The 25,733-nt window shown below is 36.6% G+C and overlaps 1 protein-coding gene across 8 annotated transcripts in view; it reads right to left on the bottom strand.

Moving 5' to 3' along the window:
• The window catches only part of MEF2C (myocyte enhancer factor 2C), a 178,487-nt gene that overhangs the window by 4,861 nt on the left and 147,893 nt on the right, over positions 1 to 25,733 (bottom strand). For 4 of the 8 annotated variants that reach the window (XM_008072459.2, XM_008072466.2, XM_021719517.1 and 1 more), the window contains exons 7-10: positions 9,007 to 9,179; positions 7,475 to 7,498; positions 6,467 to 6,596; positions 5,738 to 5,873 (exon numbers count right to left, since the gene is read on the bottom strand). In XM_008072459.2, the coding sequence (XP_008070650.1) occupies positions 5,738 to 5,873; positions 6,467 to 6,596; positions 7,475 to 7,498; positions 9,007 to 9,179 (463 nt within the window). The remainder of the gene's footprint in view (positions 1 to 5,737; positions 5,874 to 6,466; positions 6,597 to 7,474; positions 7,499 to 9,006; positions 9,180 to 25,733) is intronic. The other 4 variants (XM_021719503.1, XM_021719515.1, XM_021719500.1 and 1 more) reach the window with 1 other exon arrangement.

Below are 25,733 nucleotides of genomic sequence, written 5' to 3'. Positions count from 1 at the left end.
AGCACTTCAGGGCGTCACCTTCTTAGAGCAATTTAGGATGCCTCTGTTGGTCTGCCGGGTACTAATTACAGTATTTAACTGGTTGGGCCTCATGAATTATCTCCTTAATCTCTGACAGGCTCTAAACGTATAGGGTACCATCTCAGAAGGGGTTAAGACACAGTGGAAAAAGCATTTTCTGGGTCTGTGTAATTTCTCCCTAGACTAGTTCCAAAACTGAATATTCTAAGCCTTGGATACAGTGAGTTTAGCTTTGGAATCAGATTTTCTTGATTGACTAATGCCTTCATTTGAAAATTATTTTAAAAGCTTATTGATATAAATCTTTCCCTCCAATTAATAAGCACATACAAATAGAGTTACATGGTCTTTGGAGAAAGTGAAGACAGTTCAAATTTCAAATGAATAGAACCCATCAAATGCTATGAAATAACTCTGGTGAAAAGCTTGGGAGGGGGAAAAGGGGAGGGGGCAGGGATATTGAAAATTATCTGCAGAAAATTTAAATATTGGCTTAAAAATACTTAGATTTTCTACCCCACTAAAACTGATACATAATTTGACTTTCTTCATTCTTTTGCTGTCACATGACATGAAAACACTATTTTCCACAGTTAACTTTCTATTGTGAGTCACTCCCTCATGGGTTGCTTAGAATATACCACTTCCATTTTTTTTTTTTATTGTATACCATCCTATTTATAGTTGGCATTAGTTGCCGACTCTGGTGTTGCCTAAGGAAAGGTTGTTGCCAAGAAGGATGCAGTGTGATTTTACTGTGCTTATACTCCTTAATCCTCCTATCTTCCCAGAGACCATAATTTGTCCTTCTTCCAAAATCTGGGAGAATTTGGATACTTGAAATTCTGGAGAGAAAAGCATTAAGCCCTTAAGAGTAGATTAGCAATCACAATGACTTTGATCAGGATAAACCGGAGAAACACTGCCGGCATCAATTTTAAGATGTTTTACTGTTCTTACATTCTGATTACACTGACATCCATGGCTAGAATCAGCACTCCTTGACCATACTGTCAAGAGAGTACAGTAATCTCTTATTGAGGAAGAGTCACTGTAAGGAATTATCCATACAGACACACCCATTTTAGACAAAGGAAAGCAAGTCAACTTACTAATGTATGTAATTACACTGCTATCCAATGGAGAGAATTAAGTGGCATTAACAATGTCATTATGAGCAACGAGAGTGGGTATATATTTCAGGAAAAAATGTGGAGTAACTGGGGCTTGGCTTTTTGGGAGATGCAATACAAATTCAGGATGTATAGAGACATAAAATTAGTAAGAAATGAGTTTATCTTTGAGTGATGTTTTATACAAAAGCACCACCTACTGGCAAAGAATTACTTTCCTTCTCTTATTAATAAATGAACTAATGTAAAGAATAATATAAAGGATAATTATTTGTTTCCTTAATAAGCATTTCTTTCTCTGGTTTTTATGATCATATAATCAAAGCAGTTATATTAAGAAACTACATCGAGTATATAAAATTTTCAATCAGCTGTTATGAGAGCTATTTATTGGTGCTTTTTAAAAAGTCTTATTAATTTATTAATTTTCTAAGAGTTTTGAATAAAAAATCTTTAAATCAAGAAGATATTGAAACAAGGGGGGGAGGGAACACCTGTATTTCAAAAGGATCCATAATGGTGAACTATTTTATCTTGGTTCAAAGTGACTTAATGATTCATTTTGATATTAGAGGAAATCATTTTTTGATTTCTGGAATAAAGAATTTTCTTAGCTCTGGATAAGAAAGACTATTTTACTAAAAGTTAATTAAATCCGTCTACTATGAATCACACAACTGTTTAATAATGAATGTCAATTAGGAGACTGAAAATTAAATGGCATATCAATAAATACTTTTGTCTGCCCTTTAGATTTTTGTCTTCACAGGCAGAGTGATATAGAAAATTGGGGGGAAACGGTGAGTTGGATTGGTAGAAGAAATTAATCTGGATAAATTAAGGAAAAATAATGCAATCAAAATGCTGTTTTTAAAAAACTGATGTTAGAAGCTGTATCTTTCACCTATTTGCTCTGTCTTCCTGTGTCAACATATATAGGTTTAGCTGCATTTCTTCCCTATCAAAGATGCAACAATTATTGGTGATCTCTTCCTACAAATAGACTAGTTTAAGTTTATCTTTTGGTGGAATTCCATTTGACATGGAACATACATATGTGAAGCACTTAAGAGTATCTCTGGGAACTACATCCACTGTTATACAATACAATGTGGTATCTTAGACTCAGCTTTATTTGTAGTATACTATAGGATACAAAGTAGAATGGCTAGCTCTGGTAAGAAATAAATGTTTTCTTGAGAAGAAGTATAGCATTAAAAATCACTTAACTGCATGTATGCTGTATATATGTATGTATATAAACATGTTGGTCTATTTGTTCTTGAGAACAGAATACTGACACGGATAATTATAGAGTTGGATCCTTGTGAAATACTCCTGTGTGCTGGTGGGTGATAAACAGGTGGCCGGGAAGGGAAGCCAGATATTCATGTTGCCCACATCAAGTTCTGTGAGCGAATTCCTTCTATTACCAATGCCCTTGAATTGGGAAAACACCTACCCTTTCCCATAATTGTTCAAAAATCCAACAATACTGGATAGTTTTTATTCAAATTTTTTACTGCCTCCGCCTGGAAATTAGACTATCAAACTATATTTAACCGAACCTTTTAGATTTCATCTCTACTAAAAGTTCTCTCTCAGTACGTACTGAACGCCCACATCAGCAAAGACGATGTAGGGAAATGTTTCCAGAAAACTGGTTGCCCTTTTTCTAGGTAGTAGATGAGAAGAACACCTAAAACTTGAGGGCCATTTTCTCAAATATTAGTTATTCAAATGACTTTCACTAACTTTTTTTTTTTTTTGAGTCAGAGTCTCGCTCTGTCACCCAGGTTGGAGTGCAGTGACAGAATCACAACTCACAGCAGCCTTAACCTCCTGGGTTCAGGTGATCCTCCCACCTCAGCCTCCCGAGTAGCTGGGATTACAGACAAGCACCACCATGATCAGCTAATTTTTTGTATATATGAAATCTTGCTATGCTGCCCAGTGTGGTCTCAATCTCCTGGGCTCAAGCAATCCTCCCACTTTGGTCTCCCAAAGTGTTGAGATTACAGATGTGAGCCACAGTGCCCAGCCTGGGTTTCATTAACTCTTGAGGGCCAGTTCTTCCACTAGTCATCTCTCTCCCTATGTCAAATCAATTTATATTGTTTGTTTAACTTGGTTAGATAAAATCAGATACCAAATAGTTTTAAAAGTATAGCTTTGAAGACTTAAAGCTTCATAGTACAAAATGGACCTTTTTCCATGGACAAAACATGAAGAGCTCTATTATGCTTTTACAATTTTGAGAAGGAATTGTGGGAACCATCTTGGACTGCTGGGAATATCTAGTTTGGTGGAGCTGAAATAAATTTCTCTTTTTGCCTTTAACACTATATCTAGCCAAAAGAATGTGAGCCCATAACACAAGTCTATGAGACTACTCTGTCCTGGAAAACATTATCACTTCCTTTAATTGATTTACACTGTAAAGAATGAAGAAAGTTCATGTACATTATTTTACATAAGTATTACAACTTGGGATTTTTTTAAAAAACAGTTTAACATTTAATTGTGTGAACATGAGGTAGTCCATGTGAAGGAATCTCCTTTCAAAAAGTGACTGTGTGTGTGAGTGAATGTGAGAAAGTGTGTGTGTGTGTGTGTGTGTGTGTGTGTGTGTGTGTGTGTGTGTGTAGCAGAGAGACAGAGGGAGGAAGGAGGGCCATCACTAGGAGGATTGGAAAGGTCATTCCATTGATTTGAGGGATAAGAGAAGTGACTATGTGCAATTAAAACTCGTAGGTAAACTCAGAGTTAAGTTACACACAGTGAGACTCAGTGTCAAAAGAAAGGGAAGTTGAGTAAATGCTTCATCCTTGGCAGTTGTAATTCAGTCCCTCTCTAGCCATGGTTGTCACTCTTGTCATTTACTGAAGCATCTGTGAGGGACAGCAGAGAATTAGCTTCTCCAATGCAGTAGAAGAGTTTTAAAATTGTACTATAGTTAAAATATGTAAGTAAACATCTGTTTATATATAAAATGCAAATTATCAGGTGCTACTGAAAACTAAAGAAAGCCACATCCCGAGAAAGTAATACAGCTTTTGCATTGATAGTTTCTAGGGAAATCTATCTTATGATTATTTAATTTTGTGAAAAGTGAGGAATAAAGTTACCTTTATTTTTGATTAGAGTCATGTTCAATAGTTTCACTGCTAAGCCAGAGCAGTACAATGTCATATGTATGCACTTAAAAATTGCCTGGATGCCATTATGTACTTGGTGATAATTCCCTGAAAAAGTTCCTGCAATTAATGTTTACTTGAATAGTTAACAATCCAGAGAAAATCTAAGTGTCCTAAAAAGATAAGCTCTGTTGCTGATCAGTACTTAAAATATCTTCAGAGTTAACTGTCTTCCAAGAAAGCAAGGCTTCAATGTCATGTGAATGTATTTTCCTATTTACGTGGCAGGTAAGCTTTTCAACAACAGTGATTAGGATTCCCAGAAGCAAACGGTGAATGGGTGAAAGTTCCATAATCAGATCACTAACTGCTGTTAAATCAGTATCATGTGAAAGCTAGTGGTGGGCGGGAGGGGGAGAAGTGCAGGAAGTTGTGACTTTTATTCTAATCAATGTTTTAATTCTCCTTATCGCCTTAGAAATATGGATCTGGAACTAGTTAACTGATCTAGCTAACTAATTAGCTATAATCAAATGACTCAGCAGAAAAGAAAAAGTGGACTAGGTATACAGAAAGTTCCTAAAATACAAAAATGTGCTATATTTTTTGAATATTTTGTTTTCTTAGTATTTTCTTTTGATTAATATTAATTGCAGTTTTGGAGTTATTAGTTAAACTTAAAGTCAGGTCTTTGGCTAACGTTTTAAGAACTTTTAAAAAAAAGATCTGTTTTATTTGAAAAAGTGTAAATTGTGAATTCAGGGCTATTAAAGGTTTGAACGTTTCCATAGATTAATGACAGGAGACATTTCTATGATAAAGATATATCTGAAAACTACCACAAGGGGGCAGAAAGATACATCCTCTGACTCCAGAAAACAACAAAAATTATTTTTGTATCCAAATTTAGGTAATTAATATTGTATGTACTAATTGATATCGAATACATATATTTGTTCTTTATATAATATCTCTAAAAACACAACTGTTTCATGAGAACATTATAAATATGTGTCTCCTGTATTATCATTTGATCCTATGAGCATTCGGTTAACATTAGCATTAACTACGTGGTTTATGCCAAATGAGAAAGATTCTCAAATACCTCAAAAACTTAAATAATTTATAACTATGAATGCCTTTCTTATGTCCCACATGAACTGTGTGAAAATGACATAAAAATTCTATCATTGATAGATGTGGAAACAAATGTAGCCTAAAACAAGAAGGAAAGGATTTCCATCATTACAGAGCTCCTCATCCTTGTAAAGAGTAAGATATGCGATATTTAAACGACTTGAAAACTACTGATCTAAAAATTACTTTCAGACCTCGATATAGTAGAATGTTACACCCTCTAATGGGAGATGAAAGCACACATTTAGAGACTGCCACTTGTTTAAAAATGCATTCTAAAATTATATTGTAAAAAATAATATTGCTTACCCCAACTGACTGAGGGCAGATGGTGGCATGTTATGTAGGTGCTGCTGTTGCCAGCCAGTGACTGAACCAAGGTGAAGAGCGCTGGCAGTGTTAAATCCAGACAGAGATGATAGGTCTGCACTGCTCAGAGAGTACTCTAGATCACAGAATCAAACAAAAAGAGGAAAGATTTAATGTAGAGGTCATCAAGCAATAAACAGAACAAACATTTTCATTGTGTAAAATATTCTATTAGGGTTATTGTTGTTATCTTTGTTTGACTTTTGAGGAGAAGGGAGAGAAAACAGTCATGTTTTTAATTTAAAAGAAATATGCCATACATTAATAAGTATTTCATGAAAGATTCTAAGTAGAAGAGTCTACAATTCTAGCTTATTAAAACTACAATCTGGAATAAAAGCATATACATATTTGATGACCTAGAAATGTTTGTTTAAACAATCTCAAGAAAGTGAGCTTTTTGCTACATAAAAGAACTAGCAGTTCGATTTTCTTGAAATCGTTCTTCTATTGTGAACTCAGTTTGGATAAATAAAACTTTCAGTCACTTAAGAAATCAAAATGTGCATATTCACTTTGTCTTCATAAGGAATGGGCAATGGTACACTGCTCTGGACACCTGAGGTACTAAATAAAGGTTCCTAATAGAGTAAAAGATAATAACTTTTCCATCCTGCTTTTTAATAAAAGGTATTTAGTGTACTAATTGCACATGGCAGAGCTACTCACCGGTACCATATGTTGTTGAAATGGCTGATGGATATCCTCCCATTCCTTGTCCTGGTAAAGTAGGAGTTGCTACGGAAACCACTGGGGTAGCCAATGACTGAGCCGACTGGGAGTTATTTATCCTTTGATTCTTTTAAAGTAAATACAAAGATATTAGTGATGGAATTTTTTTTACAGTTAAAAATATTAGATTTTAGTATTAGCTTTACACATAAAGAGATAACTTGGTACAAATCTCATGAAATTAATCATTTAACATGTGTCTCTATGAACTCTGCCAACCCTATCATTTACAATCCTTCAAGAGACCAGCTGTTGCCATAGTAACCCATTACATCAGTATCTCCTAGGCAACTGAACTAGTAACAAGTACCATAGCTTTATTATGGGTAAAAACAGACTATGTTGAAAACTGATGAAATATGTATACTGTACTTCCATTGTTTCAGTTTTTATTCAAATGCAAATTTAAAAAAATTAAAATCAACCCTGGTAGTTTTTATGTTCAGTTCCTCATACTGAAGAGAACAAGCAGGTGGGGGGGGTCATGTTATATTTTGACCAGCAGGTGGTGCTCTGACCACTTTCTAAAGATGGTTCTAAACTTCTCTCAAACTAGATGGCAAAGCTGCTAATACGAATATTTAACTCTTTACAAAAAGGAGATTAAAGATCCACGTAAGCTTAAAATAATGAGACTTTAATTCTTAGAAAAAGAAATATCTTAGCTCTAAATAGTGAAAAATATATTTTTTGGTATGTTTGATTTTTACCACAAAGTCCTAAAATATTGAAAACACGGCCTTCACATGCATAGGTTGGGACAGAAAAAATAAACTGATCTTATTTTCACCTGTGAGTGATACTAGAAATTAAAGATATCTAAACAAAACAAGTGTTGTTACACTGTAGTGGCTTCCAAAATCTTTCAATTTTATCGGGGTCAAACATCCTCTACCTAAAATAGTTTGGCACATGCCGTTTAAGGACACCAGTCTCACCACTTACCAAAAGCAGGTCGACATCCTCAGACTGAGAGCATGGGGAAGGAGTTTTATTAATTAGTGGCTGTAAATATTTATAATTGGGTAAAATCTTTGCAACAAAAGGAAAAGCGTCTTCTGATAGACACAACAGATTAAACAGTTTTAAAACCCCAGACTCCAAAGATAACTCCTTACAAAGACATTCTTTGTTTCCCTTAATGAGCTGTTTGTATCAAATGTGAAGACAATCTATCCAGTTTTCAGCCCAGGTCAGTGTCTCAATGTTCATTATTTCATCACCACATTTTGAAGAAAAAAAAAAGAAAAAAAGAAAAGAACAAGGACAGTACTTTGAAAAGCCCACTTGCTGAAAGAGCAGGGGCCACGCCTGCCAGACACCTGACCAACTGCTCACAGGCTCTCCGGGAAAGCGTCAGTTTTAAGGGACCTGAAGTGTGTGCTGATGGAGACAGCCTGCCATGCATGGTCCACACGGCTTGGCTGCAGCCCTGTGGGAGGCTGTATTTATTAGACCCAGTCTTTTCCAAAGGGAACATTGCATATTATGTGATTTTTTTGGTGGATATTCAAAATTAATCTGCACTGTGCCATAATAAACTAATCAGCTTGCAGGACCGTTTTACCCTAAAGCCTGCCACAGAGCAGAGAAAGAAAAAAAATGTGTTTGCAGAATGATCTAAATTTGTCTACTGAATCTTGGTTTTAAACGTACTTGCTCTTAAGCAAAGCTAACTTGGAGAACACTGATTTAAGGTCCTTTGTTGTTGAGTTTAATCCTACAATATTATCTACATTTGAGGCATGCAGACTCAGAAGAAAGAAAAATGAGAGGGTCTGGGGATATTATATCTATCTAAATTTCATACCTGTTTATTTATTTTTTTCTTAGAAGTGCTACAGTTCTTTATTGATATGAAATGTAAGCTTTGTTCCCAACATGTCTAGGATTTTAACCCACTTTGCTTTTGAGAGATAGCTATTTTCATGAAGTACATGTTTGCCAAGATGAATTGGGAGATAGTGCACGGGCATGTGATTCTTAGATATTAACATTGCAATCCAGCTAAGAAAGGATTTTCTAATTAACAGGAGAAAGTTCATTTAGAAATTATGGAAAGTATTTTTCATTGTCAGCACCTTGAGGACATAAATAGCTCCATATTGTAAAAAATCATGCTATGAAGTACCTCATTATTTATTCCTCTGCTTATGGGACACAGAGTTTGACCAATGGTAGAATCTGATTTGTTTTTTCCTAACTATCGATTGAAAACCTTCAAAGGAAAGATTTTTCTTGTTCCAGAACATAAGCCTAAAGTGGAGATCACTAGATTTTTTTTTTTTAAAGATGGAATAGGGAAATACAAACCAGTTACCAGAAATAATAGCTAGATACAAACAGGGCTTCCTCAACAGCACTGATTGTTAATTTTCTGAGCAAACTTACATAATTCACAAAATCAGACAAATACAAAAATAGCAAAACATATACAAAACATTATCGACATTTATATAAATGCAATTTTGCATTACCACTGATGGCATCGTATTCTTGCTGCCTGGTGGAATAAGAACTCGGAGATCTGGTTTACGGTTATTCATTCCTAAATTCATGGGGGGAGGCGATTTTGCTTGCATATTCTTGTTCAGGTTACCAGGTGAGACCAGCAGACCTGGTGAGTTTCGGGGATTGCCATACCCGTTCCCTGTTAACAGAAACCAATAAAAGCACTCAGGAAGAAATCTAGGCTCAATTATGCTTCTAAAGAATACACTACAAGAGAATAAAAACAAAAGCTTAAGAGGGCAAGACGTCCATTGAAAAACCTCAGGATGATGGATTTCGCCTCCATGGGAAGAGTAACACAATTATTTCATATTTCTCTGAAGGAAGATTAAAAACTTGTTATGAGAAGAGAGCTAGTATACATCAACTTGCTCAGAAATTAGCATATAGTTTTTTTTTTTCCTATTTAAAAAATTCAGGAAGAAAGTCAGACAGTTGCTCAGGGTCTAAGAAAAGCACAGAATCGGTCCCGCACTTTAATTGACTAGCTTGGCGGAGGCCCGGCTGGCGTGACTCACTCTTTTAGTTCAATGGTTTGGGTTTTATTTTGTGTGTCTGTGTGTCCTTAAATGAAGAAAGGGCATATCAGCAGGACTATAATTTTTAGGACATGCAGGAGGAGGGGAAGTGCTTATACATTCTGCTGCCCAGTTCCCCTTTTCTCCGAGTGAATTCTGTCCGCTCTGCCCTCCTCACCAGGCTCACTGTCTAACTCTGAAGCCTTGCTTTCCTGCTTACATAGACCTTCAGAAAGCAAAGTTCTTTCCAAGAGCTGAAATCAAGGGAAGTTGTCTCCACTAAAGTGCAGATTCACCAAGGCCCAGGAACAGCCATCGAATGGGAAAGTTGAAAGAGTTTTCTTAGGTCTCTAATGGTTAACTTCCTACCAAAAATGGATATCTGAAAGCCGCCATGTTTTGCATCCAATATATGGTGGGAAGGGCTTTGACAGTAGTTGATTAGAAATGCAACCTGAGCAGGCACGAGGGCCAACCCAGAAAGGTGTCTGTCAGATTCCTCTGATGGGAGAGCAAGAGAAACCCACCACCCGAGGCAACAATCCCTGCTAGAAAACTAGACAGTTGTTTTCCATGGCTTTCTCAAGGAGACACTTAAAACTCACTACAGTGAGTCACCATCACAAAACACAAGTGTCTATTACCCATGAATGAATGATAAACACATGCCACCCAGTGAGGACACAAAGACAAGGCCCAGTCCTGCAGGGCTCTGAATCCCTCTGTGCTAAAACAGTATACACACATGGAAAATGTAGACTGAGTCAAGACAGCCTAGGAGGAGGTGCCCTGAGAACCACCCAGGTTAAGTGGTTAAATGTCACCGAGTTCCTAGGAGGGAAGAGATGCTCCAAGAAAGATTCATAGAAGAGGCAGGAATTGATGTGGCCCTTGACAAGAGAGGAGTAGGAAGATTCTCCAGGCTCATGACTAGCACTGAAAGAGGGCCAAGGCAAGAATGCACAGAGCATACTCATGGACTCTGTGAGGAACCTGCTGAGAGGGAAACCCATGAACAGAGAGGGGTGTTGGAGACTCCGGAAAGACATGGGGGTTGGGCGGTGGAGACCCTGAATTCTAGGAGAAAACATCTTGGGTTTAAGTGGTGGCTATGCAGACCCATGAAAGTTTCTGAGCAGAGTATGTAATACACAGCCTTTTGGGGGTGATCAAAAGGGACACCCAGAATGTTGGGACACCCCAGAATGAGCAAGGTCTGGTGATGTGGACCAGGCTGGAGACTGCTGTGATGGTCTGAGACAGAGGCAATGAGGACAGGGAAGGCAGACACAGGTGTATTTCAGGAGACACTGAAGTGAACATCTTTCAAAATAAAATATGCTTGAGGCACCCTGCATGAAGCACATTCATTCTTCATGTCCCATTCACTTACCTGTCTCATTTTATGCATGAATAAACAGGCTGAATATACAGCAAATAACTACAAGATTAAGTCTGCCAATTGGATTATGCATAAAATTCTCCTACTTATTTTACTGTGAAAAAAAACCCAAAACAGAAATAAAACATCTCCCAAGTGTGCTGAGTACACAGTAGTTGCTTAAGAAATATGAGTTAAATTTGAACAGAAATTACTTGTCTATAATAAAACTTCTGGAAAATTAGCCAAATTCTCTAAAGCCAGTGAAATACGTCAAGAACCAAATTTTCTGGGTTTTTTATTTCTGTTTTTTTTTTTTTTTTTTTTTTTTTTTTTTGAGTTGAAGTCTCGCTCTGTTGCCTAGGCTAGGCTGGAGTGCAGTGGCACACTCACACCATTCCAGTGTCGACCTGCTGGGCTCTGGTGATCCTGCCACCTCAGCCTTCCAAGTAGCCGGAACTATAGGCATGTGCTACCATGCCTGGCCAATTTTTTAAATTTATTGTAGAGACAAGGTCTCACCAAGTTGCCGGGGCTGGTCTCGAGACTGCGAGCTCAGGCAATTCACTCACCTCAGCCTCCCAAAGTGCTGGGATTACAGACTGAGACACCGAGACCGGCCCCCAAATTTTCTTTACAGTTCATTTGGTGAACTGTGTAAATTCTGTGGCAAAAGCTGTTCTATGTAACAATGGACTTAACTTTTCTCACTAGCAGAAAAGCAAACAAAAGAGTATGTTCACTTAGAAAAATGCTTGATAAAATGGGATGCTCAGAGGCATTTTATATTTAATGTGTCATCCTGAATCATTATTGTGAATATGTTATGAACTTAGTTAGAATTAATGAATTCTACTGGATTAAAAAAAAGGGGGAATGAGAAAACCAAGGCAAATTTGCACTTTCCCATCAGTTGAAGTTCAGACGGACACACGGAGTACATATGTCACTTATCTATCAAGTCTGTGTGAGATCTGGTTTAAATAAACAATCAAATGGAAAATTAGCTGGGTAATTTCAAAAGAAGGGGGGGAGGAGTCAGTTAAGCAGTGCAATGAAGCTTGAATAGATCAGAAGAAACTAAAACCCCAGCTTGGTAGATGCCGATACTGGTTTGCATGGAGGAGTTATTTTGCTAAAAGGAAGTAAAACCGCTTCATGAAATGTGTTGTCCTGTGATATGACAAGTGCTGGGCCAGTGTGTGAAAATGGAAATGCCCACGAAGGCTCTGAGAAAAGTTTTTTCTTAGTTTAAAAAAAAAAAATTTCTTTTAACAGTAAACTCTGAGAAATTCCAACAAAGCCTACGTCTTTTTGTCCACATTTTGAACAATGCTGTGGGGTGGCAGTAGGGGGGACAAAAAAAAGTAAACACGCATCATAGTTTTTCATTCAATAAATACCCCAAAACTGAAAAATGGATTTAAAAAGCAGTCTACTTTTCTCTTGGACTATTTCCTGTTATTTGGAAATGATGCCATTTTAGAAGATTAGACACATATTTTAAGGTGTTTACATATTGAATGTAAAATATTTTGAACCATGATGACACTTTTGAAATTTATATTTTTAGAACATAAAGTTATTTTTAAGAACAAATAAATTCTGCTTTTTGCCGGTGAATTTCTGCTGTTTTTAGCAGATTGTGCCAGCTAGCATTTTGGAGCCGTATAATAACCATTTCTGTTTCCAGCCACCAAATTGTTATTCTTTTGGCATAATATAGATTCAGGAATGCACGACTGTGGATCCTAAACCAGTGATACAGAAACCTATCATTTGGAAATCAATGATGAATACATGCGTGTGGTTTACTGCTAAGAAGAGCCTGCATTTAAACCGCCTGGGAAACCGCAACCTCCTCCTCACTCAGAACGCCGCGGCCTGTGTCGAGGTTGTTGTCCCGCCTTAAGATACATTCACCCCAGAGAAGTGTCTCATTTAAATTCAGGGGTTAGGGAGGTGGGAAACACCACCTCTCAACAACCTTCTAATATACAGATCCAACCTTTCTTCATGCTGTGTTTTAAAACTACCCTCTGCTTGGACAATGATCAACTCCGACGTGACTGTAGGCAGATGTCACATTTCCCTGACCACTTGAAAGCACACAAATTATAAAGCATGAGTGAGTGGATTTCCTGATGACAGGCTGTAAGAAAATGAAGTACAGACCAACTTTAGAGTCAGTTTGTCTTCTAGATCCATTTGATTAAAAATATTGTTTTGCATAAAAAAACAAATTTAGGCATTCATGGTATAACTTCTATAAAGGATAGCAGAATCTACCTCTACTGGTTATAAGTTTGTAAACATTCAAATGAAAATTAGTGCAAATATACGGAACTTAAAATGTGGCGTTAAAGAGAAAATTTTTTTTTCTCCCCAGTTAACTTGCAAACACTTGCTGTATTTTTTAAAAATTGACTCCTATTTTAAGAAGTTGTAAATTCAAAGAACATATTTCTGGCATAAGATGTTATGAGGGAGACATTTTGCCTTGTCTCACAGAGCTCAATTGAACGAGTAGCTTTTTAGAACCTGAAGTTCTGAAACTTTCTTTTATTTGGATGGTTTAGGCTTAATGAGGTTTTTCTTTTTCTTTTTTTTTTTCACTTTTTTTTTCCTTTTCTGGGATTTTCAATTATGAGTATAAGCATATAAAACTAATAAGCACAAAACAGAAATCAATTCTTCTGGCCCATGGCTAATTCTTTCATTGATGTAACCTTTTTTAAATCTCAAAAACTGTCATCTTTGACCAATCTCTCCCCTTCTTCCATCTTCATGTCCAATGTGATACCAAATCTTGCTAATTTTTCTCCAAAAATGCCCATCTCCACCTCCATGGCCACCATCCTAGTTTTATTTCTCATCACCATTTGACTGAATCATTCAACAACTGCCCATCTGGGTCCCTGGTCTCTAGTTGAAAGGCTCTTCACCAGGCTTTAGGAGGAGTTTCAGGCAGGTGAGAGCTCCTTAGAGTTGATGCAAACTTTTGTGTATTTGTGTGATATTAACCAACCCATCCAAGGAAATCTTTCCTCAGTAGTACTTCCATCCTGTTCCCTTTTCATATCCCAATGCAAAACACCATAGTTGAGTCAGAACCCTGTCTGGCTTTCAGCACTGTCTACGGTTGACCCTCTCTATCTAATCTAATTTCCAATGGCCATAGTTTGGTTTACAGTCCTCTGAATACACTTAAGTCTTTGCTCTAGCAGTTCAATGACTGCCAGTATTTGCTCTCCTGTTTAATTCAAATTCCTCTTTTAAGGAAAGGTAAGGTCCCCACTCTTACATGATGCTTTTCCAACAACTCCAGCCACACTGAACTCACGCTCCTCAAAACTCCTGCTGCAACTAGAGACAGTGATTACTACACAAAGTCCCGGTTCTTTAAATGTTTAGGTGCTTGAGAAACAGATAGAATATGCTGGAAAAATTAAGAATTATTCAGGAGTGGCACTAAAAGGTAAATTACTGAGGGACTATGAGGTAAGAATTGAAAATGTGGTAACTTGTTAAATTCAATCATTGAGGATCTGTCCTCTGTGTTACTTGAGAAAATTTTCTGTTTTAGATAATAATTGCAAATGGATGGCCAGGAACAGCATTGAGACAAACTGCTTATCAATCATGTAATACAAAAGTCGGGAAATTGTGTCAATGTCCACTTACTAAATTTGCTGAGTTAATGGAAGCTGCTTTTCTACCTGTTGCACCTGTTCATCATTTCACAGCACACTACCTTAGCTGACTGCCAGTGGTAGAATCAAGCAAGGTAGAAGTTTTCCCCAATGAAAAACAAAACTTTAAGAAGACTATGGTATTTTCTTCCACACTGACAAGTGTTTATTGCCACAGGCTGTCTCTGGAAAAAGATAAATCTCAACACTAATTTAATTATACAGAACTTTTCACCAAAAGATGAGCAGCGTGATACTCCAGGAAAAAGAATGGTGGAAGCATGGCAAGTCAGAGCAAATGGGATTTTTATCAGATGGCTCAGAGAGAGACTTTTTGGAGAGAGAGACTAAAGGAAAGAGAGATCTCAAAGTCGTGGCCATATTTAAGAAGGAGGTGCAATCATCAGATTAAACACTGGGTTCTGCAACACTGGGTAAGTCTTGGGGGTTGGAAAAATAGGCCTGTCTAATCTGAACCTCTAAGATCGTGTTAACTTCACGCTATAGACTTTATGGTAAACTTTATACTCTAGAAAATGAGCAGCCCAAGGTGGTTCTGAGTGAGTAGCTTTGTTATTTTTGTGTGTCAGGAAAATAATATCGGCAGGGAGAGAAGAGATAAAAGAGGTTAGACTGCCAGGAGAAAAGTGAGTTAGGATACACCTGCAAGAGGACCCACGTTGGGGAGGAAGGTGGAGTGGGGTCAGGGAGATGGAAAGGTGACAAGGTAGACAGGAGCTGAGAAGAAGGAAGGACAAGTCAGATGCCTCTAGGTTCTAATCATGATGTCTCTGTTTTCATCCTTCCAACCCTCCTGAGCCTTAGTTTTCTCAATATAAGTAATTATTTCATTAGTATGAGGAAAGCATAAAAGTAATCTGAATTAGAAGCTCTCAGGTACTCATGGGAGGCAGTCATCACCAACACGACTCTGCAACAATATTAACAATAGCAAACACTTTGTATAGCATTATTTACCAATAATACAACAGTGAGCATAGACGTTAATTGCTCAGAGGGGTACCAGGGCACTTATAACTGCTATACAAAGGGGGATCCCCCCAAAATCCAGAATTTATTTATAAAAATTATGCATTTATTCTTACATGTTTAAACTTCAGTCACCTTCAAGGTACTCTCCGTTTGATGTAATTCACCTATCGAGACACTTTTGCCACTGCTCAAAACAGTTTTTGAACTTGTCAGTTTTGATGTCTTTTAGTACTTCTGTTATTTTTTGTTTCTCCTCTTGCATACTAGCAAAACATTTCCTTTTGAGGACTTTTTTCATCCAGGGAAACAAAAAAAGTCACTTGGAGAGAGATCAGGTAAATAAGAAGGGTGGGGTATGGGGGAGTCATGCCAGTTTTGGTAAAAAACTGCTGAACACTCAACATGGTGTGGGAAGGTGTGCTCATAGATCACCCATCATGAAATGAACAAGCACACTGAAGGAATCTCCAAAAGTAAATAAAATAAAATAAAATTCACTGAAGCCGAATGCAGTCTCTCACAACAACACTAGCTGGTATACTGATGCTGATGGATCCCTAGAACCTTTATCTAGCAGAGGAAGCCTGTACTACAAGGGACCTATCCTCCAAAAACTTAATTCCATTTTTGGGGGGTTCCCTTTCATCTAAGTGTTTCATAGTCTACATGGATAAAAAACACTTTTAATTCACACGAGGACAACACTGTGAGATACTAACAGTATCCCTGGGTTACACAATGATAAAATTGCAGAACAGAGAGGTCCAGTAACTTGTCTAAAGCCAAACAGCTATCAACCAATGGAACCATGATTTGAACCCAAGCAGTGTGTCCAGGACCCATGGCCTGAAGTAAACACTAGGTTCCTTGAGAATCAGTCATGCTCTGAGATTTTGAAAGCCCTTCTTTGTCAAGTTTCATTCTAAAATTAGAGGGATGCAAAGGAAGAGAGGAAACAAATGATGTGTGGGACCAGAGACAGGAGACTCCAAGGTTGTCCTAAGCCAGAGGTGAAGTGGAAGTTTGAGGGACACATCACATGGTTAACCTGGGCATCATAAATAGTAGTTCTGGTTCAGAAGACACTGAACTCACATAAAGAGACACAACATGGTGATGTTCCAAACCATATTTCTGGTCTCTTTCTGGATAAACAAATATTTACAAATAAAAAATATTGGTTTTAATGACACTGAACACAAGAGCAGCTGTTTAACTTTTGGTGTGCTATTTCGAGTGGATGATTAAATGTGCTTTTAAAAGTAGATTTTGGAATATTTTAGTCAATAATCTTCCCCTCTGTAATATACTCAAAGGGTAAAGATGCTTACCTATTTACTCTCAATTTTAGAGGTCAGCTTCTATCAGAATCACTCAATGTGACAGGGAAGTGTCTAGGATTTTAAAGCATCTGCTATTAGTTGTTATCTGGGAAACAACTTCTAATATACAGCTGTATATTTATTTGTTTAATAATTTGTATTTTTTTTTTGAGTTGGGGTCACACTCTGTCACTCAGGCTGGAGTGCAGTGGCAAAATCATGGCTCATCACAGCTTCGACCTCCTGAGCTCAGGTCATCCTTCTGCCTCAGCCTCCTGAATAGCTGGGACTACAGATGTATGTCATCATGCCTGACTAATTTTTTATTTTGTGGAGATGAGGTCTTGCTATGTTGCCTAGGCAGACTATTTTTTTTAATAGTGTCTGATTTTGGGGGGTTTGAAGCAAATTACCATAGGAAAACATTAAACTGAACACAGAACAGGACCCTGGATGTACTGATTTATTGCTCTGACTTCAAAATGTTTTGCCCACTTAGATTTTTAAAAATTAGAACAATATTGAAAACGTTTACAGTATTCTGTATTATAAAACAGAGGATATCACACATACAATAATGCTTACTATTATCAATTAATTTTACATTTGACTTTTTAAGATTTTAAGATTAGAAGGTAGTTTCTAATACCAGATGTTGCTTTATGTCTCAAGTGAACATACATCTTTTTACAGAAAATTACCTTAAATTGTATACTATAAACTTGCTCATACAATCCCCTACTCTAGTAGAAGTGACACTCATAAGAAAAAATTTTAGTGGAAAAATATGACCTTCTACACTGCAATCCTAGATGCCTGGCATTCTGTTACATGTACCAGGAATTGTAAGTTACTCAGCTGTTGTGAATCACATTTTTTTTTTTTGAGGGAAAAAATCTTTTTCATTGAATAGCTCTAAGAGAAAAGGCAACCACAAAACATTTGGGGGTCAGAAATCTGGGAATGATGAAAATTTCAATATGCCTAGTGTAGAGGGGAGCCAATCAGATTTCTGATTCTTATCCTGCTACCAACTCCTGATTACAGATTTTTACACACAAAATCAAGTCTCCACTTTTTCTGGGGGCTTCTTAGGAAATTATATAATAAGACATAATGTTAGACTATGAAGAAACTCCTGTGAAACATCAGTGCATTCTGTGGTATATTCTTAGAAAAATACTCTGTGAATACTCCAAAGCCAAGACTATTCTTGGCTGTGCTAATATGGGGGCAGCAGACGTTCTAAAAAGAGACTTGTTTCTTCCCTTTGACCATGTCACTTGATGCCGGACCGAGCTTTAGGGATTTTATATCTAGCGTACTTGCCGTTGATGTCTCTTGGACTGTGTTTTCTTTCGTGATCTTTTGTGAAATTAGCAGTCCATCTGTCAGCAAGATACTGAGTTTTGAACATACAGCACATACTATAAACTCGGGATTGTGAGACAGAAGGAAGGCATTTTTACTTATTACTAAGTTGTTTTTCCACAGATTGAGAGTCCCTGTCATGAAGTGGGTTTATGTTGGCAAACTACTCTCTCATTTGTCCTAACACGAATGTGGGTCAGGTATTATTGTCCCAACTTTTGACGGATAAGGAAACTGAGGCTTAGGAAGCTTCTGTGACTTGACTGAACTCACCCTGTCAGCAAGTGGGAGAGCTTTGATTTGAATCCAAAACGCAGGCTGCTCCCATTACGTTATTACAAAAGCCAGATGTTTAAAATTTAGCATGCATCCTTTTATTTGCAAATAAGGAAGACATTGACAATCTGATATTTCCAGTACAAAAAAAAAGCACTCAAAATATTGTTCTGTCTTGGGTACTGATTCATGGAAGGGATAGTTTTTAATTACACCATAAAAATGTTATCAAGACATGCTATCTTTAAAAAAAATTCCACTTAACTCTGAATGATAGATTTATGACTCATTTAATTGTTCACTTCTTGCAATTTTGGGGCTGTCTCTTTGTTAAAAATGAGGGGGTGTCTTTATTATTGACACAATCGCTCATTCTTTCAGTCATTTTTATAAACAAAAATATTGAGACAGTATAAATTAGATATAGTGTGACAGGAGAGAAAGAATAATTACTTGTGGTTTTAACATTTACACAACTGCTGCGAACACATCAGAAGTTCCTCATGTTTAAAGTGAAATGCATTGCACTTTTTCTACTGTGTGGTTCTCACATGCTGTCTTAGATCGATGGGTACACTGCTTACCTGGCACCCTGGAGGATAGAAGGCCCCAGCAGGTATCTCTGTGCAGCCTCAGAGTGGACCCCTCACTGCACACTTAATAACTACTACTGGATCTGGATTAAACTAAAGTTTTTTTGTTAGAAAATCAATTATATAAGGAATTATAGTACTAACCAAAGTGCATATTTATTAATAAGCACTTACTCGGGGGCAGCAACTGTGCTACTTGTATCAATGATCTCAATCAACTCTCAAAACGCTCGTGCAACATGGGAATTTACAGACTTTTTCAGGGCAATAATGCAACCCCTGAAATAACTCATATATCACGTCCTTTGCTTGGTTACTTTATTATTTTGGATGTCTACCTCTGGACTATTTTCCCAAATTAAAAAGGTTTGCTTGAGCAAAAACTTTTGCTCCATGACTTTATAGTTTTCACTGAGTTGTTAAATATTAGATCCAACTCAAGATTCCTTTTTCATCATTGTTAACCATATAATATTAAAATATATACTTTAGTTATCAAGTTAGATTGCTTTTGCTACTCTATTATAATCTCCTGTATTAGTATATTAGAGCTTTCTTTCCCCCCTTATACTTCAAATACAATGTAGTCAGTTTTTTTTTTTTAACATAACTGAAGGTGGTGAGTGAACTTTGAGGTCAAGAATTTGTGAACAGAGAGCATAGTGTTTAGTAAAACAGTTAACACTAAAATACTGAGCTCAGTTAAAACAATTAAAACGAAGCAATAATAAATAAAACCAGTGAAATACTTAGCACCCTATGGACACATCTGTAGGTTATAAATGGAGACTGTTTATCCAAGCCTTTTGGTACAATATCGCTAGTTTCTTGCCATTTAAAGTAGCTAATGATCTTTCAAATATGAGCCTATATCACAACTATATACCCTTTGAATTGAAATTCAACTGAAACATACTATGTAAGTGTAACTGCAAAATTTAAGGGATTGGCAAAGGTTTGTCTAAAAACAGCAAATTATACTCTTGGCTGACAGCCTTGAAGCCCCGAGTGAGAAAGTCCCTGGTAAGTAAAAAATTGATTTCCAAAAGAGGGGTTTTTTAACCACATCCCCCTTTCAGCATCTGTTGTCTACTGATGCACAATGTCACATCACTGTTGATTATGAAAAAAGATTTCTTTTTTGTGTTCTCTCCAAATAAAATCTGATAGTGATGCCAAAAACAGGGAAGAGAGAACCCAATGGTGTACAAGAAAAAGGGATTGCTATGAAAAAGGACAAATTTTAAGTAAAACTAGTATTTTATGGGGAAGATAACAACTGTTTGAGTTCAATATTAAAAAAACAAAGTTTTATCACAAGTCACATTCTTAGATCAAATCAATGAGATTTGAGTAAAAAGGCTGATTTTGACATCGTGCTACTGAATATATTGGAAGGATAGGGATAGAAAGAGTAGAATTTGTGAAGTCAGATATCAGGATAAACAAAGGGCTATAAAATCTGCTGAAACACTCTCTAGGGGGTTATAAGCTAAATTTTTCTTTTCCCCTCTGGAAATCAAACTCCTCAAGAATTAAGTCAAACTGAAGGATTTGAAGGCAGATTTTGCAACCTCCTGACTTCACCTGTAACGTTTTTCATTTGTCTTTCGCCAACCTGGGCCCCTGAGAATGGTATCAATAATGCTTTATCTACAGTTTGCCAGGTTTTGGGTACAGGAAGTGGACACTAGTTTTCTTGGCCATGGCTGTGTGTCACATGCAGTAGTTTATCCAATTAGGGGACTCAGTAGTTTTTCCTTTAATAAATCTTGATAACCTTGACTTGGGTTAAAAGCATCATAGTTACTTAATTTCACAAATAATAATAATAAAGCAATGCTGTTGAATTTTTTATTTATGTTTGGGTGAACTCCCAAGGAAAAACTTTGAATGAATTCAGAAGTTTTTTTCAGAACAATTCAAACTAATAAAATAATACTTTTAAAATGGAACCAATGAATACTATAGATTTTTCCATTTGCTACTTAAATATTTTAAAAAATAATATAAAAATTATTTCTTTATACTAACAATTAGTTTTTTTACTTGATGCAATTAAGTATCTTTCTATTTTTCTTGAGTATTGCTATATGAATTTGTGTTTTGTTAGGCAACAAAAATGCAAACTTGTGAGAGCCAATATTTTTAGACTAAATTTTTAACTGCTTCGCTAACATTTTAAGTTATCAAGTAAGAACTGTAGAGAGGTCTTTTTGGTTGATGAGAAAGTCAGCTAAGACATTTTTGATAAGTATTCTCAAAAACAAATACTTGCAAAACAATGGTGCTAGTGTAGAAAAATTAAGGATTGTATGATCTTTCCTCTTCCCACTTAGTTCTATTTTGTAATATGCTAAATTTTTCTTTTTCACTACTTAAAGAATTATGAAAATATCATGTAAGTAAAATTTTATGATTATGTACTCATAAAACATTGTGTGTAAAGGGATTATAAGGATATTTGTGTCTCATTCTACATGTGAGTACTAAGTCCAAAGATGCTAGGTCACCACCTACAGCCTTGCGAGATGGAGTCTTTCCAGAATCTGGAAACCAGGTCTCTTATTCACTGCTCAGAATTTATCCATGGCAGTACACTGCCACCAACAAGTCTCCACGTATTTAGCTGACATCAATTAAGCATTCCAGAAGTGGCAATGCTTGACAACCAAATGCATAAAATAGTAAACAATTAACAATCAAAATAAGGAAGCAGCTGTTAGTTTCTTTTTATATAAAATTATATCTAATTTACAATAAATGCCAATTAAAATTATTAACCAATATACATAAATCTCCTTTGCCTTATTCTTAAATAGTTATGCAGATTGTAAAATTCTTTTAAATTTTCAAAGGGATTCCTAAAGGCTTCCCTCTCTTTCTTTCTTTCTTTCTTTCTTTCTTTCTTTCTTTCTTTCTTTCTTTCTTTCTTTCTTCTTTCTCTCTGTTTCTTTTTTATCTCAACCATGAGACTTTTGGGCATACTGGTCCTTTCTACTAAAAAAAAGGCAACCATCTTATCAAACTAAAGACAAAGGGTTCTGATAGGATAGTGAATAACCCAGTACAAGGCATTGCTGTGCTGATGGTTATTTCCATTAAATGTAACGATTACCAAAACTCAACTGAAATTGATCTCACAATCATCAATAACCACTTAGATTAGCATGTTAAAAGCGTTAATGTACAGAGATACGACAAAATATAATCTTAAAAGAAATGACTTTTCATCTTGGTTGTTGAGAGGAGTGGATTAAGTGGTAGATGAATAACTGTCAACCGAAACCTAGAAATGTCACAATTACTAATGTATTATAATAACTTGCTGTATATTTCTCTTATACCAAGAGTATAATCCTATCCTGTTACTTCTTTATTACCTTTTGCCTTCATCTTTGACATTATTACAATGTAAGTGATGATAAGAGGTTCATTGTTTTAAGAGGTGATTTGTGATGGTCTGAGATAACAATCCACTTTCATTTGCCAAGTGTCAGCTCTTTAGGTTTTCCATTAAGAATGTTAGAGAAGTTAGTGAAACTTTGCTTTAGTGGCCCATGGTGCTCAGCTCTTTAATCAAATAGTTAATTAGACATCCATTGTATATTATATCAAAAGAATATATAAAAGGAATTACATTGTTTTTGTGAATTACAGATCAAAGGTATATCTTTTTATATTTAACATTATATAGTTTCTTTACAATTTTCTCCTCACTTTACTTCAACACTATTAAGACTTTATGTCTATAGAGATGAGAACAATAGACATTGAGGATTCCTAAAAGAAGGAGGGGAGGAAGAGGGCAGGAATTAAAAAGCTACACTGGGTACCATGCTCACTATTTTGGTGATGGACTCAGCAGAAGCCAAACCTCACCATCATGTAATATACCCATGTAACAAACCTGCACGTGTGTCCCCTTAATTCAAAATAAAAATTACAAAGAGAAAGGAAATAAATAAAATAAGAAAAAATATTATGTCTAGAAGACCAACTTTCCCCTTATCCAGGCAACAAGCATTTACCTAGTATCTGCCGTATGCCAGCTTTTCTGCATGATATAGGAATTGCAAACTGACTAAGACACAGTTTGTCCCAGAGAGTTGAGTGTCCAAGAGAGAGATGTGCCCAGACACACAGTGAGCATGCAGTGAGGCCCATGATGCTGGCATGGGCTGCTGTGCAGCACAGAAGAGAGAGAGGCATAGCTCCTCAGGAAGAGTCAGGAAAGGATTTCCTGAACTGTCTGAACTGACTTGTGAGGGAACTGACAAGGGAGCATGAAGCAGTGAGGGAAGGAGTGCCAGGAACACAGGAGCTCAGCGTGACAGTTAAGCACACACCCTCTGAAGCCTGATGCTTGGTTTCCACCTGGTGCAATGACTTAACCTCCCTGTATCTCAGTGTCCTTATCTGTAGAAAAGGCAAAACATGAATGTTTACTTTAAAGAACTACCATGAGAACAAATGAGTTATTTTTTCCGCAAAGCACAAAGTATGAGCAATTTAATAATTTAGCACAACAGAAGCGCAGGATTAAGCGCAGAAGGTTAAGACAAGAGTAGGGACCGGCTGGAGACAAGCGGCTCATGGTTAATTCTCAAAGATTTTCAGCATGTGAATGCTGACTAATACTTAAGGTTTTGAGAAAGACCAATCAGTTGTGGGGAGACTGGAGTATCTCTCAATGAGAGAGGCAGGGAGATGAATGAGGAGGTTCTAAAATAGTCCTAGAGTGTCAGAATGAGCCTGGATCAGGGCAATGGGATGGGGATGGAGAAAGAGGAGCAGATTTAGGAATTACCTTGGAGGCAGAGTTAGTGAACTTGGTGACTTACTGGATGGGGTGAAGGAAGGGGACTGAGTGGGAAAGACGCTATACTTCATGAACAAGCTGGGCTGAAAAAGAGGATGCATTCCTTCTGGTTTTTTGATACACAATATATGCTAAATTTACTTCCTTTCCTCATGAGACTATCTCTTTCAAACCAGATGAGATGACTTGATTTTTAAAAAACTACAAAGGTTAAAAAGCATTTAGTGTGACTGTGGTCTTGCCACTTGGGCTCAGATTTTCTAACTTTATGAGACCTCGACTTTCAATGCCAATATTCAAAGTTTGGAATCTCTCTTTTGGCCATCTTGCTTTAGTTTTCTTCTCTGGAAGTGTAGAGACATTCCGGCTGGCCTTATTTCCCCCTGGTGCTATGTAATCCTCTGACATCAGCATAGATATATTCAGCTTCGACATATGATACCGGCTGGCACGAGAAGGGAGGGGAAGACGGCTGAGTTACGAGCAGGACATGACAGCTAAGCTCAAGACTAAGTGGCATCTGCAACAGGTGTTCCCTGGAACCAGAGTTAGAAAGGACTTCTTTTTCTATTTTTAAAAGACGGGTAACTCTTTCACAACTATGTAGAAATTGTGAAAATGACATGTTCGTACCCACAAGATATAATCAAGATATCATATTTCTTATCATCAGGCTGGAGCAACTATCTTTCTTTTTGTTTCCATCTATTTTCGAATTAGAAGATTTTCATGGCTGTGGTAGAAGGTCCCGATGTGAAAGGTTGAATTTGCTAGGCTCCTAAGACTGTGAATTCAATGATGCTATAGCCTAGATGTGGCAAACTTGCTTGTTTACAGGACCGAGTGTCTTCTCTGTCCTTGGAGGACCATCAAACTTAGCCGGTTGTCTGAGAGTTGATAGTGACAGCATAACTGAACAAGCAAAAGCTTATTTTCAATATACAATTCTAAGGCATTCTAGCTATTAAGAGTAATAAGAAGCCACATCCATCAAAGCTGAGGAAACCATTTCCATTTTTTTCTCTCTTTTTTTCTTCTACTTTTAATTACTTTCAGAACGACTGCTGGGTGTTCCCATAATAGTAAGCAAACTGGTACAGCGAGATATTGGATAAAACACAACATCTCAGTCATTTTTCTTATATTATATCTTGATCTTTGTGACCATCCAATTATCAGTCCTCATTGTTTTCTCTAACCATACTGTTTGGTGGAGACTTGAATCCAAGAAGCATTGGTCTGGATTCGATCTGAGTCTCTGATTTTGAGGCTATAAACCACAAAGTATTTTTTAAGGGAAAAAAATTAACATTTCATTTCAGTGTTTAGCAAAATACTCATTGAGTTTACTCACTAATTGACTCTATCTAATTTTCAAAAGGTATGTAAAATAGGAAGCCAGTGTTTTTTACCATTTGCTAATTCACTGTGTAGGTCTAATACTTTTTCTTCATTACTCATTGAATTAGTGAAGAGCCAACATTGAAAGTGAGAAATACTACCTTCAAATGGATACATTTATCAAAATGTTTTTGTATACCAATTTTCTTTATCTTCTTTTTTATAATTAACAGGCTATTATAATTGACCCTGGCAAAATATTTTAATTAGACTATCCATGGATATTTCAGTAAACTTGAAATTTTTTGACATTTCAAACATAACCTTGTGTCATTCATGACTGCCTTCTCCCATTTTAAATATATAGCATACTCCAGCTGCAGA

The sequence above is a fragment of the Carlito syrichta genome, unplaced genomic scaffold (genome assembly GCF_000164805.1).
Source record: "Carlito syrichta isolate Samal-C Ts95f unplaced genomic scaffold, Tarsius_syrichta-2.0.1 Scaffold115580, whole genome shotgun sequence".
Classification (NCBI taxonomy): Eukaryota; Metazoa; Chordata; class Mammalia; order Primates; family Tarsiidae; genus Carlito; species Carlito syrichta.
The sequence above is the reverse complement of the archived record's forward strand: the minus strand, read 5'-3'. Positions and strand labels throughout refer to the sequence as shown.